The sequence below is a fragment of the Cannabis sativa genome, chromosome 9 (assembly GCF_029168945.1).
Source record: "Cannabis sativa cultivar Pink pepper isolate KNU-18-1 chromosome 9, ASM2916894v1, whole genome shotgun sequence".
Lineage (NCBI taxonomy): Eukaryota > Viridiplantae > Streptophyta > Magnoliopsida > Rosales > Cannabaceae > Cannabis > Cannabis sativa.
The window spans coordinates 54,555,318-54,571,519 of record NC_083609.1 but is presented as its reverse complement, the minus strand read 5'-3'; the positions used below and the strand labels follow the sequence as shown (position 1 = coordinate 54,571,519).

Here is a 16,202-nt window from a genome sequence, read left to right as displayed (position 1 = left end):
TCATATGAATCAATGGCTACCTTTGTAAAATATGACAAAGGCAAAGAAAAAGCTAAAATACTACCGAAAGAGTCCATTATAAAAGAGACTATGGGGTATTCGTTCATTGATGAAGATGTTGTCGAACAAATATTAGATGGATTATTGGCTGCAAAAGCTATAAATCTCCCAAAGCCTAAAACAACAAAAGCAGGCACTAATATTGACAAAACTAATTATTGTCAGTACCATCGAAGTGATACTCATTCAACAACAAAATGTCGTGCCCTTAAAAATATCATTGAAAAGATGGTCCAAGACGAAGATATCCAAATAGAGTCTCAATTTCAAAAAGCGCATTGTGACATTGTGTCTTTAACTAAGGACATGTCTTCCTTTTAAATGAGGAGAAAGGTTGTCACTCGTTGCAACCTAAAAAAGAAAATTTGAGCTTAACAAAAAAAGCTAACGCCAAAGGAAAAAAAGAGCAAGCAAAAAGTGAATGCTCAAAAAAAAAAAAAAAATTGAGCATAGCAAAAAAAAAAAAAGTTAACGCTCAAGAAAAAAATAGAACAAGCAAAAAGCGAATGCTAAAAAAAAAATAGAGCAAGCAAAAAGCGAATGCTCAAAAAAAAAAAATAGAGCAAGCAAAAAGTGAATGCTAAAAAAAATTGAGCACAAAAAAAACGCAAACGCTCAAAAAAAAAAAACATAATAAGCAAAGCAGAAAGCTAAAGCTTAGGAAAATTGAGCACAAAGAAAAAAGCAAACGCTCGAAAAATAATAAGCAAAGCAAAAAGCTAAAGCTTAGGAAAATAGCGCACTGCAGAAAACTGAAGCTCAAAAAAATAGCCCGTTTGGTACGCAACACTGGATTGGATTAGACAGGCTAATTTGTCCAATCCAGTGTTTGGGCATGTTAGAAGTCTGGATAACTAATCCAGTTAACCTCATCTGTCTGAGATTATTTATCCCATCCAGCAGGGTGGGATAAATAATCCCATGCAGGTGAGATTTTTTTTATCGTTTTTTAAATTTAAATTTTATTAATATATTTTAAATTTAATTAGAATTTAAAGGAAATAATTATCACACATTTATTTATACATTTTTTTTTATCAAAAACTTATTCATTAAAATTAGTGAAAATGTATAATTTTGAATTATTATACATAAGTTTTTAAAATTTAGAATATTATTAATTAAATAATAGTTACTTAAATTGATTCTAAGAAAAAAAAAATATGACAATAAAATTATATATTATTTTTAAATTACTAAAAAAATTGTATAAATATTTTAAAAAATTAATATTTATATTAAATTAGTGTTTAAGAAAAACAATTTTATATTATTCAAGTATTTTTGTTTTACTATTTTAATTATTTATTAAATAAAAAATATGACAAAATATTTGATTATATATTTATGATATATTCTTAATTATATATGATATATTATTTTTTTTTTGCTACGAATTATTTATTTATATTTATTTATTATTATATATTTTAATTTTAATTTATTATTATATGTTTTTATTTAATTTAAGTTTTTTTTTTCTAAAAGGAAATAAATAAAATAGTCCAGTCCATTCTTAAACCAAACACAAGATTACTTTCAGCATAATCCAATCTTGTCCAGTCCAGTCCAATCCTTTTCAGTCCAACCCAGTCCAATCCTGCGTACCAAACGGGCCCTATAGATATTTGTATAAATATGTGTGAAAATTATGATACTGAATTTGAGACTAACCTACACATACTATATATATACTTATTTGTATATATATATTAGTATTGTACTATTTACTGTGGCTAAGAAAAATTAAGGTGTACTGTGAACCAAAAAAAATGTACAATTAATTTAATGAAAGAGAAATTGAAAGCAAGTTTCCAGTATCAAATATATGACAAGATATGGCAAAATAATACATATCTTTGTCAAAACAAATTTATCTCAACTGCCACTATTCAAATTACTTTCATAGTTAAAGACACCAAGTCAAGTAAGTATGAATTATTTTACAATTCTCATCACAATAGAATTGTAATTCAAGAGGTCTCTAAATTTATTGGTGTGAGATTAAAAATGAGTTTTCTTTTAAAATGAACTCCATGTCTCCAAAGAATACATGATCACAAGATACAAGAAGAAACTATGAACTACGTTCGATTTGATCCCATTTTGGGTACGTAGGCAACCTAATTGCTAAGATTAGGTACAATCACAAATCCTCTAAATTCCAAATGAGGTCAGTAACCTCATCAAATCCCAAATGAGGTCATTCACCTCAAAATTCTCAAATGAGGTCTTTTACCTCAAAAAATCTCTAGTGACGTTCTCTTATCTCAAAATGCTAAATGAGGTCATTCACCTCAAAATGGCAAAGTGAATTAACTTTCACAAAGATTGTATGAACTACGTTCGATTTGATTCCTTTCAAAAGGATACGTAGGCAATCTAATTGCTAAAATTAGGTACAATTGCAATTTCTAAAATTCTCAAAGAGGTCATTCACCTCACCAAAATTCAAATGAGGTCATCTACCTCAAAAATCCCAAATGAGGTCATTTACCTCAAAATATGAAAGTGAGTTAATTCTCCACAAAGTTATCAAAGATACAAAATCTTTTAACACTCTATGAACTACGTTCGATTTGATCCCATTTTGGGTACGTAGGCAACCTAATTGCTAAGATTAGGTACAATCACAAATCCTCAAAATCTGAAATGAGGTCATTCACCTCGTCAAATCCCAAATGAGGTCATCTACCTCAAAAATCTCAAACGAGGTTATTTACCTCAAATATCAAAGTTATCGAAGATACAAAATCTTTTAATGCTATTGGAACTACGTTTGACTTGATTCCTATAAAGGATACGTAGGCAACTTAGTTGCTAAGACTAAGTGCAGTCGCCGATACCACAAAATGGTATAAAAATACAAATTTTAAAATTCCATAAAAGGTCATCCACCTAGGAATTTTCCTAAATTTTTAAATAGCAAAGGATTCCTAAAAGTGGTCATCTACCGGAATCCTTATATCTAAATTCCAAAATACCGTATTCTGAATTACAAGTGGCTTGATCCTTCACAAAGAAGGTATGTAGGTAGCTCGGTTAATTAAATAGACTGAGTTCAGCTGCAATTCTAAATTTACCCCAAATTTTTCCCAAATTTACCCCAAATTTTTCCCAAATTATTTTAATTATTTAAGATCATCGTAATTGGAATCAAATAGTATTTCCTTTATATGAAAGGATTGTAATTAAGAGATTATTCTTATAATCTTGGATGGGTCGAACTTAAATTAATAAATTCTTATGCTATGAATTTAGCATAGGTGAAATTGTGTTTTGCATTTATTTTTAATATTCTAAATGTGAAATTTTTGCTTAACATGTACGTTATAGTTATTTAAGACATCCTGCAAAATTTTAAGAAATTTAGAAAAGTTTAACACGCCGAAAACTACGTTCAAACAGTGTGTTGCACGCGTGACTATTTTATTTTATACGCGTGTAAAATAGACTGTTTGAACATTGTTTTCTATATTGTAAATTATTCTGAATTTCTCAAAATTTTGTAGGTTATCTTAAATAGCTATAACATACATGAATATGAAAAAAAATTAGACTAAAAATTCTCCTGGATGCCGAAACAAGTCAAGGGTGCATCAGTACACCCCTTTTAAGGGGGTGCATTGTAAAATCACCTAATAATTAAAATAGTAAAATAAAAATAATTGAATAATATAAAATTATTTATCTTAAATATTAATTTAATTCCTAATTTAATATAAATATTAATTTTTTAGTAATTTAAAAATAATATATAATTTTATTGTCATGTTATTTTTTTTAGAATCAATTTAAGTAACTATTGTTTAATTAGTAATATTCTAAATTTTAAAAACTCATGTATAATATTTCAAAATTATACATTTTCACTAATTTTAATGAATAAGTTTTTGATAAAAAAAATGAGTGATAATTATTTCCTTTAAATTCTTATTAAATATAAAATATATTAATAAAATTAAAATTAAAAAAAAACGATAAAAAAAAAATCTCACCTGCGAGATTATTTATCCCACCTTGCTGAATTGGATAAATAATCCTAGACAGATTAGGTTAGCTGGATTAGTTATCCAGACTCTAACATGCCCAAATACTGAATTGGACAAATTAGCCTGTGTAATCAACTTCGGTGTTGCATACCAAACGGTTTCAATTAGTACTGTAAATCACATTGCTAAAAAAAAGGTTGTAAATTTATGTGTAGTGATAGTTCAAACTTAATTTTTTCATACTTTTTAAATTATTGTTCTAAAAAAATATAAGCTCTGCTGTATTAATATTTTTAAAATATAGGTCCAGTTTGATATTTTTCGTGACGTGCTCAAATTTGTAGGTGTAGTTTGAAAGAAATATTGTCTCTTTTATTGTTTTGATGCATATAGAAGAATTAATAGTTCCTGCTATATGTGTTTTTTTTTTTTTGTAGAACATAAAAAAATGGTTACTTAATAGTTTAATTGGTATTATTTTTGATGATTTGTTAATATATTTCTGTTCTATTTTATCAACTAAAATAGATTGTTTAGTAAAGAATTAGTTGAAATTAGTATTCTTATATTATATGATCATTTCTGTTCCATACTTAATCACACACACACATAATGGTTTAGTGAAAAATAAAAACATTTTATGGTAACTTATGAAATTGGTTTTTATTTTAGGGTTATTTTAGTCTTTTTCATTTATTTTAGTTACCTATATAAGATTTTCTAATTGCATTATTTACTTTTCACGAAGCCCTAGACTGTCTACATCACTTTATTCTTTCTCAAAAATTATCACCGTCGACTCCAGCTCCGGCCTCAATCTCCATTGTTCTCGGCGACACAGCGGCGGTATCACTCTCCAACATCTACTGAGTTTGTTCTCTGATGATCAATATCTGTAGTTGTTTTAAGTTTATGAATTCCTTTCTCAACTGATCAATGGCTTCATAATCATAATCATAATCATAGGTAAACATGTCATCTCGGCCGGAATTCCAAGCGCCTCCGGAGATATTCTATAATGATAAAGAAGCTAGGAAGTATACCTCCTCTTCTCGAATCATCAAAATCCAAGCAGAGCTCACCGAGAGGGCTCTCGAGCTTCTCGCCTTGCCCAAAGATGGACTTCCCAGGTTGCTTCTCGATATTGGTAATTAAAATCACCACTTCTTCTTTTCAAACAAACATTAGCATACACACATATATATATATATATATGATATGGGTTTGATTTGAATTATTGCAGGTTGCGGGTCAGGACTTAGTGGAGAAACAGTAACAGAGAATGGGCATGAGTGGATCGGTTTAGATATCTCTAACTCAATGCTTAGTACGTCGAAACATATATTCTCAGTTATATATTATTAATTATGCATTCTCTCTAATAATCTTATCCTACATTACAGATGTTGCGTTGGAGAGGGAGGTTGAAGGTGATTTATTACTTGCTGACATGGGTCAGGTAATCCCTTCCTTCTCCCCTAATTAAGATGATGCTCATTATTGGGCTTGTCATATTTTCCATTTTGTGGTGCAATATAAAAAACATGTATTGTTGTATGGGGTTTTTGTTTTATCAACTTTTAGAGTGAGAAGGTGTTGGATTGGATCTTGTTTCAGGGATTGGGGTTTCGGTCTGGTCTTATTGATGGGGCCATAAGTATCTCTGCTATTCAGGTCTACTTTCTATTATCTTACTATTTCTTTCTCCTCTCTTCTTTTATAATGGCAATTTACTTGGTATGACTTGTCAAATCTTAACTCAATGTGTTAGCATCATTTTATGTGGTGCTTTGAAATTTGTTTTCTCATATGACAATAGGTTGAGTTTTATATTTAATACTAGTAATTTTAAACTTATTTTTATGTATAATTTTAATATTTTTCCTATTGTGTGTTGAGTGACAGTGGTTGTGCAATGCTGACAAATCCTCACACAACCCAAAACTAAGATTAGAGTATGTTGGTCTTTCTCTTTGACTCATTCTCATCATAAATGATATTTTGTAAATTACTTCACTTTTTGTAATCTTTGTCTAAAATTCTTTTTCCAGTGCATTCTTTAAATCTCTATACAGATGTTTCGCAAGGGGAGCAAGAGCAGTCTTTCAAGTGTATTTTGAAAGTGTAGAGCAGCGAGTGTTAATATTTAAGTCTGCGCTTGAAGCTGGATTCATTGGTAGCTTGGTTATTGATTTTCCCCACAGGTACACAAGCTTAAATATTGTAAGAAAAGTTAATATGTAATAACATAATAGTATTTGTTGTTTGCTTATTTTCTGCTAAATTTGACTAAAAATCATTTCTAAAACAGTTCCAAGAAAAAGAAAGAATACCTTGTTCTGACTTGTAGCCCAACAGTTCCAAAGCGTAAAGGCGACAATAGTAGTGGAGATGAAGAAGATCAAACGGTAATCACTTGCTCTGCTCTAGGTATCTCTATGCATTGCAAGAACAAGAACTTCGTGCAATCTTTGTTCTTGTGATTTAAGGCCTTCTCTTTAGATATGTTAGCATGGAATTAGTTTTTTTGGTGTGCAGGTATGTGTTTCTGACACGAACAGGCCGAGAAAAAAGCAAAGAATAATGGAAAAAGAGAAGGGCAGGGAATGGATACTGAAGAAGAAGGAACAGATGAGAAGAAGAGGGAATGTTGTACCTGCTGACACAAAATACACTGCTAGGAAAAGAAAGCCTCGATTTTGAAAGCGCCATAGGCTTTCTTTACACAAAACATAGTTACAATAGATATGCATAAACGTATTTAATAGTTTTTTCAATCTACACGTTGAAAGACACCAACACTAGGATATTCAAATCAACATAGTATCTATATTTTACATTAACAATTTTTGTTTTGAAAATTTGGGGCAGTTTGAAATTAACTTATTAAATAACCTATGGAGAAACTATGAAATTAACTTATTGATCTTGATCGTGAGCCATTTGAAATTTATTTCCAAGAGTCTTCATTTTTTTCTTCATGATAATATTTTTGATGACATTTGTTAGTTTAAATTATTTATATTAATTAGATTATATATTAAAAATAAAATAAAATCGTGCTAAAAAAAATAAGAGAGGCTGTCGAAAACTCAACAAATAAATATTATAATACACTAAAATAGTAATAAATTAATAATAGACTTTAAATTTTAAAAAAAAAATGCATAAAAATTCATTTACAATAAAGATCTATATTAATTTACTTTGAATAAGATATTTTTAAATTTGGGTGGTGGTGGTCGGTCGTCTCCTTCTTTGACAGGTCACCGGCGGTGGTTGCCGGTGGAGGTCGCTGACGGTGACTGGCAAAATAGTTTTGGTTGGGGTATGGGTAGGAGGAGGAAAAAAGTAGAGAACAAAGATGATAAAAATAGATTTTCTTTTAAAAATTATTTTTTAGTGTCTCGAGCGTAATAAGAGAAATATGAAATTTTCATTAAAAGAAGATGTCATTTAATCAAAAGGTGTGGAAGTTGATCCTCTAAACCAACTTATTATCCAACTCATTTAAACCAACTAACTTAACTAACTTTCGGTTATGTTAGTTAGTTAGTTGGTGCTATCCTTGTTTGAGTTGGAACTATATATAAGTCTAGTCTTTTCACTTCTAAAAGAGAGATAGATAGAGAACAGAAGAAAGACGGAGAGAGAACAAGAGAGAGGATTAGAGGGAACTGCTTATGGTTCTAAGCTGAGAGTTCTGTTCTTGAAGAGGGTCAAGAACAAGGGGTGTACTCGGGTTGATAGAGAGAAAACTGTGACTGTTTTCTCTGGTGTGTGTCGAGTACCATCTGAGCTGTGATTGCTCTGGTTATTGTAATTGTACTGTTGCTCTCTCTTATTCTCATATTAATGAAGATTGGTGATGTTTCTCAGCTGGAGTATGGCCAGGGATCATATTGATCTCTAGGACCGGAACCAGGATAAAATCGTGTGTTGTTCTTTGTTTGATTTCGGATTTGATTCATTGTGGAGATTAATTGGTTTATGTTCATTTTACTGTCAAAGTTTTGAGTTCATTGCAGATTTTATGATTGAATCCTCAAGGTTATTTCCGCTGAAATTACAACAAAATCAGAGCTTAGGTTCAAGATCCATTTGAGGAATTCAAGAATCAAGATTCAATCAAGACTCATCTGCAACCAGTTATGACAGGATCAGCAAGATTTGAACTTGAGAAGTTCAATGGGACAGGGGACTTTGGCCTATGGAGAGAAAGTTTGAAGGGAATTCTTGTTCATCAAAAGGTTGCTAAGGCATTGAAACCCAAGGAAGAACTCACTAACAAGTTGCAGAAGGAAGAACTTGAAGATATGGAGGAATTGGCATATTACACTATCATAATGTACTTGTCCAATACAGTGAAAAGGAAGGTTCAGAATATGAAGACAGCTCGAGAACTATGGAGCAAGCTTGAAGAGATTTACATGAAACCCTCTCTAACTAACAAGATTAATTTGTTAGAATCTTTATATGGTTTTAAAATGTCTTCTCATTTGTCTTTGGATGATAACCTTGATGTATTTAACCAAATCATTATAGGGTTGGCTAACTTGAAGCACACTGTTGATGAAGAAAGCCAAGCTGTCATTCTTCTCAGATCTTTGCCACCTGCATACCAAGAATTAAAGGCTGTGATCAAGTATGGAAGAGATACTCTCACCCTTGATGATGTTCTTGGAGCCTTGAAGTCCAAAGAACAAGAAATGTCCAAGGAGAAAGACAATGTCAAAGATGAAGCTTACTTGGCCAGAGGAAGGGACAACAATAGGGGCAGAGATCACTACAGAAAGGATCATTTCAAAGGCAACCAGAGATCCCAATCAAGATCGAAATCAAGAGGAAAATACCATAAGGACAGAAAATGTTATTTCTGTGGGAAAGTAGGTCACATCAAGAAGTTCTGCATTGAGTTCAAGAACAAACTCAAAGAAGACAGAGAAATGAAGCATGATTCAGCTTCTAATGTTGAAGAAGCAGATCGTTGCTCATCTGATGGTGACTTGTATATGGTCTCAGATCAAAGAATCACAAATGAATGGATTCTTGATTCTGGATGCACATACCACATGTGTCCTATTCTTGAAAATTTTATTGACTATAGGAAAGTAAATTGTGGTACTGTACTAATGGGAAATGACAATTCTTGTAGGGTAATTGGCATTGGAAAGGTTGCTATTAGGCACTTTGATGGTACTATTCGAATGCTACATGAAGTAAGGCATATTCCAGAACTTAGAAGGAACTTGATATCACTTGGTACTCTTGAGGATGAAGGCTTCAGTTACAAGTCTAACAATGGTCATATGAGAATTGCAAAGGGGTCTCTTACTATCATGAAAGGTGAAAAGAAGAATGGTTTGTACATTCTGCAAGGAGATACAGTAATGGCTTGTGAAGCTAGTGTTGTGCAACACCAAGAAACTGAGATGGAACTGTGGCATAAAAGGATGGGTCACATGAGTGAGCAAGGGATCAAAGAACTGACCAAGCAAGGGCTCTTAGGCAATTTCAAACCGAACTCACTACCCTTCTGTGAAGCATGTGTGTTGGGAAAGCATCACAGATTGAAATTCATGGCTGGCCACCATTGTTCTAAAAGACCACTAGAATATGTTCATGCTGATTTATGGGGTTCTCACAAGGTTGGAACTCACTCAGGTAAACACTATTTCTTGTCCATTGTAGATGATTTCAGTAGGCATGTATGGGTTTATTTACTTAAAACAAAAAATGAATGTCTTGAGAAATTCAGAGAATGGAAAATTGAAGTGGAAAATCAGTATGTAAGGAAATTGAAAGTGCTTAGGACAGATAATGGTTTAGAGTTCATTAATACTGAATTTGGCTTGCTATGTTCTGAATTTGGAATTGTTAGGCATAGAACTGTTAAGCACACCCCTCAGCAAAATGGTGTTGCTGAGAGGATGAATAAAACCTTGTTGAACAAGGTCAGGTGCTTGTTGATTAGTTCTGGTTTAGATAAAATCTACTGGGGAGAGGCTTTGATCACTGCATGTTATTTGATTAATAGGAGTCCCAGTAGAGTGATTGATTTAAAAACTCCCTATGAAAAATTGCATGGCACTGCACCTAAACTGAATCACTTGAAAATATTTGGCTGCACTGCATATGCACACCAGAAACTTGACAAATTGGAACCTAGAGCAATTAAATGTTTCTTTCTGGGATATCCTAAGGGTGTTAAAGGATATAGACTATGTCATGTTGAAAATGGAAAACCTAAGATTATCATATCTAGGGATGTAGTCTTTAATGAGCATGATTTCATGCACTTGATAGCCAAGGAAGGCAAAGGTTCTGACGTTGCAGGTACTAACAGGGATGACCTTGCTGAGTTGGAGACCAACACTGACAAGATTGAAGTCTCCATTGATTTACCCCACACACCAGAAGCAAGGACATCTCTTGAGGTGGAAACACGAGTGCGGACACAACCGAGGCCGGTATAGATACGAGTGAGGTGGAAACCAGTCAAGATGATCAACCAGATTTGACCAACTATCAATTGGCTAGAGACAGGTCAAGGAGAGATATTAGACCTCCCAGTAGGTATGCTGAAGCTGATTTGATAGCCTATGCCCTGGTTGTGATACAATCTGAGAGTGAACCTGAACCAACTACCTATGAAGAAGCAATTGCATGCAAATCAAAGAAGAAATGGCTTGCTGCAATGGGAGAAGAGATGCATTCCTTGAAGAAGAATAGAACTTGGATCCTGGTGCCAAGACCAAAAGACAAGAAAGTTGTCTCCTGCAGATGGTTGTTCAAAGAGAAAGAAGGAATGTCCGAGGGTGAACCACCTAGATATAAAGCTAGATTGGTAGCTAAGGGATTCACACAGGTTGAGGGAGTTGATTACACAGATATCTTCTCACCAGTTGTGAAGTACAAGACCATTAGAATGATGTTAGCCATTGCTGCACACAATGACTTGGAAGTTGAGCAGTTGGATGTCAAAACTGCCTTCTTAAATGGTTTTCTGGATGAAGAGATATTCATGGAACAACCACCTGGTTTTCAGGTGGAAAATGGCAAAAATGATTTGGTTTGCCTGCTTAAAAGGTCATTGTATGGGTTGAAACAGTCACCTAGACAATGGAATCAAAGGTTTAACCAATTTGTTCAGAGTATTGGTTTTTCAAGGTCAAACTTTGACTCTTGTCTTTACTACAAGGAACTAGGAACACCTAAGGCTGTGTACCTATTACTATATGTTGATGATATGATGATCATCAGCAAAGACAAGGCTGAAATACAAGTCATTAAGAACAAACTCAACTCTGAATTTGAAATGAAGGACTTGGGAGCAGTCAAGAAAATTTTGGGGATTGAGGTCATGAGGAATAAGCAAGAAGGAAAGATGGTGCTAACTCAAAGAAGCTACATTGAGAAGGTGATCAAGAAGTTTAACTTAGATTCATCTAAGGCCACTGCAGTTCCACTTGCAGGGCACTTCAAGTTGTCTAATGAGTACTGCCCTAAAACTGAAACTGAAAGGAAAAATATGAGAGGTGTACCATATGCTATGGCTGTTGGATGTCTAATGTATATCATGGTCAGTACTAGACCTGATATAGCACATGCTCTAAGTGTTTTGAGTAGGTTTATGGCAAACCCTGGGTTAGAGCATTGGAATGCTGTAAAGTGGCTGATTAGATACTTGAAAGGGACAATCAAGTATGGTCTGATCTATCAGAAAGATACATCTGATGTGAGGTTAGAAGGCTATGTTGATGCAGATTATGCATCAAACAGGGACAATCGAAGATCTACCACTGCTTATGTATTCATGGTTAACAAAAGCTGCATATGTTGGAAGTCACAACAACAACCAGTGGTGGCACTGTCAACTACTGAATCAGAATTCATGGCCACCACTGAAGCTTTCAAGGAAGCTATATGGTTACAAGGAATACTGCAAGAGCTGCTACTGCTCAAAGACAAAGGGACAGTCTATTCGGATAGTCTGTCATCTATTCACTTGTGCAAGAATCCCGTATACCATGAGAAAAGCAAGCACATTGACATTAGATTGTATTGGATTCGAGAGAAGATTGAGGACAGGGTTCTGGAATTGGAAAAGGTGCACACAAGTGACAACCCTGCTGACATGGGAACAAAGGTTCTTACATTCAGTAAACTGATGCATTGTCTCAGTTTGCTGAACATTGGTTCTTGCTGAACATTTCGAGATATCACATCATCAAGGCTTCAGTGAAAAGACTCTGATAAATTGCTTTAGAGAATCAAGGTGGAAATTTGTGGAAATTGATCCTCTAAACCAACTTATTATCCAACTCATTTAAACCAACTAACTTAACTAACTTTCGGTTATGTTAGTTAGTTAGTTGGTGCTATCCTTGTTTGAGTTGGAACTATATATAAGTCTAGTCTTTTCACTTCTAAAAGAGAGATAGATAGAGAACAGAAGAAAGACGGAGAGAGAACAAGAGAGAGGATTAGAGGGAACTGCTTAGGGTTCTAAGCTGAGAGTTCTGTTCTTGAAGAGGGTCAAGAACAAGGGGTGTACTCGGGTTGATAGAGAGAAAACCGTGACTGTTTTCTCTGGTGTGTGTCGAGTACCATCTGAGCTGTGATTGCTCTGGTTATTGTAATTGTACTGTTGCTCTCTCTTATTCTCATATTAATGAAGATTGGTGATGTTTCTCAGCTGGAGTATGGCCAGGGATCATATTGATCTCTAGGACCGGAACCAGGATAAAATCGTGTGTTGTTCTTTGTTTGATTTCGGATTTGATTCATTGTGGAGATTAATTGGTTTATGTTCATTTTACTGTCAAAGTTTTGAGTTCATTGCAGATTTTATGATTGAATCCTCAAGGTTATTTCCGCTGAAATTACAACAAAAGGGAGTTCTATTTGCATTATTTTATGTTAATTTCAATACTTATTTTGGTTTTATTTTTATAATTTTTTTTAATTCAGGTATATTTTATTAAGATAATTTTATATAATTTTTTATTTTTAATTTTTTTGTCATAATATTTAAAATACAATTTAATTTTGTTTGATAAGTATATTTTTTAAGAATATAAATTAAAAGAAAAGAGTTAGTATAATTAAAGATATAAATTTTATATAAAATAAAAATTATTATTAAAATAGAGTGTAAATAAAATTTCTCCAATCAATCAAATACTTTTCAAAATAGGGTAGTTGGCAAAATGCATTATAATTTTGGGACATTTTGCAAAGGACCCCTATATTATTATTATTATTATTATTATTATTATTATTATTATTTATAAGTAGAAAGACATCGAGAGAGAAGCAGATTCAGAGATAGAAAGAGAGAAAAGAGGAGATAAAATGGGTTGTGGAAATTTGTTGTTGTTGACAACTTTGATAACCTTTTCTGTAGGTTTGATTATAGCAGATGGTCCATTAAATCAGGATTTCCCAGGTTCATCGAAAACTTGTTCGATTTCGATGGACCCAGTGGAGAAATCAAAAGGGAAATCTGGGTGTAAGAGGCTGTTCCACACGGCGGTGACGGCGTCTGACACCATCTACAACACGTGGCAGTGCAGGGTCATGTACTACGAAGTTAGTTAGAATTCCGTTACAGCCGGTTTGTACCGTTTTCTAACTAACTTCCAGAATCTCTTAAGAAGTTGTATCGTTTCTTATGCGTGAATTGTGTATGACTCTGTTGTATAAATCTTGGCTCTCTGAGTCTATCGATCACAATTTTCATTCATTCCTAATCTTCATCTCTCTCATGGCACCTCCTAGTCCTACCAGAACAACTCCAGAAGTTTCTTCCATTGACACCGTAGTATCTCCTTTTCTTTCTTCCACCGTCGTCGCTGCTCCGGCGACTGTTACTACGACTGCTTCTTCTTCAGTCGCCGCCATCGGATCTTTGACGATTGGCTCCGGAACCACTCCGTTCGTTCCCATTCCACCGACTTCTGCTTCCACCGAGTCTTTCACCTTCTCCTCTGTTGCGTGTTCTTCGCTGCCGTCTTTCTCGGCTCCGGCGACTATTTCCACGCTTCCGCCGCTGTCTTCTTTTTACTCGGCTCCACCACAAGAAATTGAGAATCCTCCCATTCCTCGACCTCCTGCTCAAGATCCAGTTCCTCCGATTGCTCCGCCGATTCCTCCGATCGCTCAACCTCAAACAAATAGTTATTTTTATATTTCTTCAAAATTTATTGGAGAAAGAGAACAGATATATTGGAGGGATGAAGAAGGGAAGTTATGTGGTTTTAATCTCAAATCGCTTGGTGAATTGGAAGGAGACGAGATCACCTTATATTCTTTTTGTAATGGACTACTTTGCTACTCTCGGACATCTTCTACCCAAGCTTTCATAGTCAATCCACTGAAGGGGGAAGTTCTTTTCCTCAAACAGCCACCTTCACCTTCGAGTCCTTCACTAAGAATTGTTAGGTCATCCTTCGGACTGGGTGTTTGCGGGGAATCAGGTAATGAGACTTTCAAAATTATTCTTCTTCAACGTACTAAACATGCGAACCTCGCTAGTATTTTGACCTTAGGATCTGATACTTGGAGAGTCCTCCGCTACCCCTCTGTTATAGACGTAGATGACTTAGAATTCTTTATCGAACCTGTTTTTGAGAAAGGATTCCTTTATTGGTATGCACCACTTGAACACATCATCGTCTTTGATGTTAAGCTTGAAAAATTCTCAATCATAAAAACTCCAATTGATGCAAAGTGCAAAATATGCTCGCCTATGGAGTTTCGTCTGGTGGATTTAGGTGGCCATGTAGGTTTCGTCAAAGCACACTGGGGAGTTTTGAGAATTTGGTATGGTACGAACCACAACAGTGAAGGAAAAATCACTGAATGGAAAAAATATGACCCCATTGACATTTATCATGAGGGGGAGCTGTTTGATTTCTCATGGACTTTACAAGTTTTAGGAGCATGGAAAGACGAATCTAGCATGTTGGTCTGTAGCTCGACTTTGCCTAGAGTTTTTTTCTGCTATAACTTTGTTACTAAGACTGCTACTGTGGTTGATTTTCCCCCTAAGCATTTAGTGTGTAACAGCTATAGAGGGTCGTCTCTTTTGCTTACGGAGTTCCATGGTAGTTCTGAACTAGTGTATCTACCACCTGGACTGAACTACAACACGAGGTACCTTTTCAATCATCTTTCCCATGTATTTGATTATGTTTAATTTATATTATGCTAAGGATTGTTCATTTTTCTTTTTTATAACAGCCGAAGTGGTTTAATAAGGAGGGGAATTGAAGATATTTGAAGGACTTGAAGAAACAAAGCAAGTTTTCTTTCAGCTCTCTATAATAAAGAATTTTGTATACTTTTTTTGTGCATAGTACTACTGGCCATTCATGTTAGGTTATGCCTATATTGCCTAATGGATGCACTGTAGTAGTTAGGAAGTTGAATCAGGTCTAGCAAAACAATTGAAGTTGACATTTTATTTTCGTCGGCATTTTTGGTCCTTGATACTGCTGCTCAGAGAGATTATACTGTTAAAATTGTTCTGTTGATAATAGGTTCGGTTGTGTCCTCTATGGCTTACATTTTATTGTCATTGTTAAAAAGTAACTAAATACAAAAATCTTAAAGATAAAGAGTAGTCGTGCATCCTAACTTAGTATTGAATATACTCTTCAGCCGGAAGCTTGTGTCGTCTGTGACTTCTTCGAACTATTGGTCTAGCGGTCTTGTTATTCAAAGATAGTTTGAGTCAAAATTAAAGCTGAATTTTTAGTCTGTCAAGTATCTTGCGCTGTGCACTAAGGAATTGTACTATTTTTTTTGTTCACTAAAGGGATTTAGCTAGATGTTGTGTTGGTGGCTAAGAGTTTGGTGACTATCGTTAGCTTGTTAGGAGGGATTGGTTGTTAATCTCATTGTGGAGTTCATTATGTTTGTAATCGGATTTGAGTCAGTTTTGGATCAAGAGAGAGTGACCATCCGAATTAGGTTATGTGTTATTTTACCAATGTATGTTCACTAAAGAGCTTTAGTTAGATGTTACGTTGATAGTGTTGGTGGGTAAGAGTTTGGTGAGTATTGTGAGCTTGTTAGGTGGAATTGGTTGTGAGTTAAGCTCATTGTGGGGATTTATTATATTTGGAATTGGATTTGAGTCAG

General features: G+C 34.1%; 2 protein-coding genes across 5 annotated transcripts; both read left to right on the top strand.

Moving 5' to 3' along the window:
- The first annotated feature begins 4,744 nt into the window (after positions 1 to 4,744).
- LOC115722036 (18S rRNA (guanine-N(7))-methyltransferase RID2) lies at positions 4,745 to 7,003 on the top strand. 4 transcript variants are annotated; one of them, XM_061104201.1, is made up of 9 exons: positions 4,745 to 4,898; positions 5,019 to 5,199; positions 5,296 to 5,379; positions 5,456 to 5,511; positions 5,670 to 5,726; positions 5,958 to 6,007; positions 6,128 to 6,256; positions 6,364 to 6,460; positions 6,591 to 7,003. In XM_061104201.1, exons 2-9 carry the CDS (start codon positions 5,025 to 5,027, stop codon positions 6,753 to 6,755), a joined length of 813 nt encoding a protein of 270 aa, XP_060960184.1. In that variant the 5' UTR covers positions 4,745 to 4,898; positions 5,019 to 5,024; the 3' UTR covers positions 6,756 to 7,003. The 4 variants fall into 4 exon arrangements, with proteins under 4 accessions (XP_060960184.1, XP_060960183.1, XP_030507016.2 ...); XM_061104200.1 differs by having other exon boundaries at positions 4,746 to 4,898; positions 6,104 to 6,256; XM_030651156.2 differs by having other exon boundaries at positions 4,766 to 4,922; positions 6,104 to 6,256.
- A 6,318-nt stretch (positions 7,004 to 13,321) lies between these two features.
- LOC115722035 (uncharacterized) lies at positions 13,322 to 15,676 on the top strand. Its single transcript, XM_030651155.2, has 2 exons — positions 13,322 to 15,212; positions 15,300 to 15,676. The coding sequence occupies exons 1-2, from the start codon at positions 13,729 to 13,731 to the stop codon at positions 15,337 to 15,339; spliced, it is 1,524 nt and encodes a 507-aa protein (XP_030507015.1). The 5' UTR covers positions 13,322 to 13,728; the 3' UTR covers positions 15,340 to 15,676.
- The last annotated feature ends 526 nt before the right edge of the window (positions 15,677 to 16,202 follow it).

Excerpts from the sequence above, each read along its gene's own strand:
- LOC115722036 (XM_061104200.1), top strand. The coding sequence starts at position 5,025 with ATGTCATCTCGGCCGGAATTCCAAGCGCCTCCGGAGATATTCTATAAT. Across the intron at positions 5,727-5,957 it reads TAAGTATCTCTGCTATTCAG|TGGTTGTGCAATGCTGACAA; the intron begins GTCTACTTTCTA and ends GTTGAGTGACAG. Across the intron at positions 6,008-6,103 it reads AACCCAAAACTAAGATTAGA|TGCATTCTTTAAATCTCTAT; the intron begins GTATGTTGGTCT and ends TTCTTTTTCCAG.
- LOC115722035 (XM_030651155.2), top strand. The coding sequence starts at position 13,729 with ATGCGTGAATTGTGTATGACTCTGTTGTATAAATCTTGGCTCTCTGAG. Across the intron at positions 15,213-15,299 it reads GGACTGAACTACAACACGAG|CCGAAGTGGTTTAATAAGGA; the intron begins GTACCTTTTCAA and ends TTTTTATAACAG.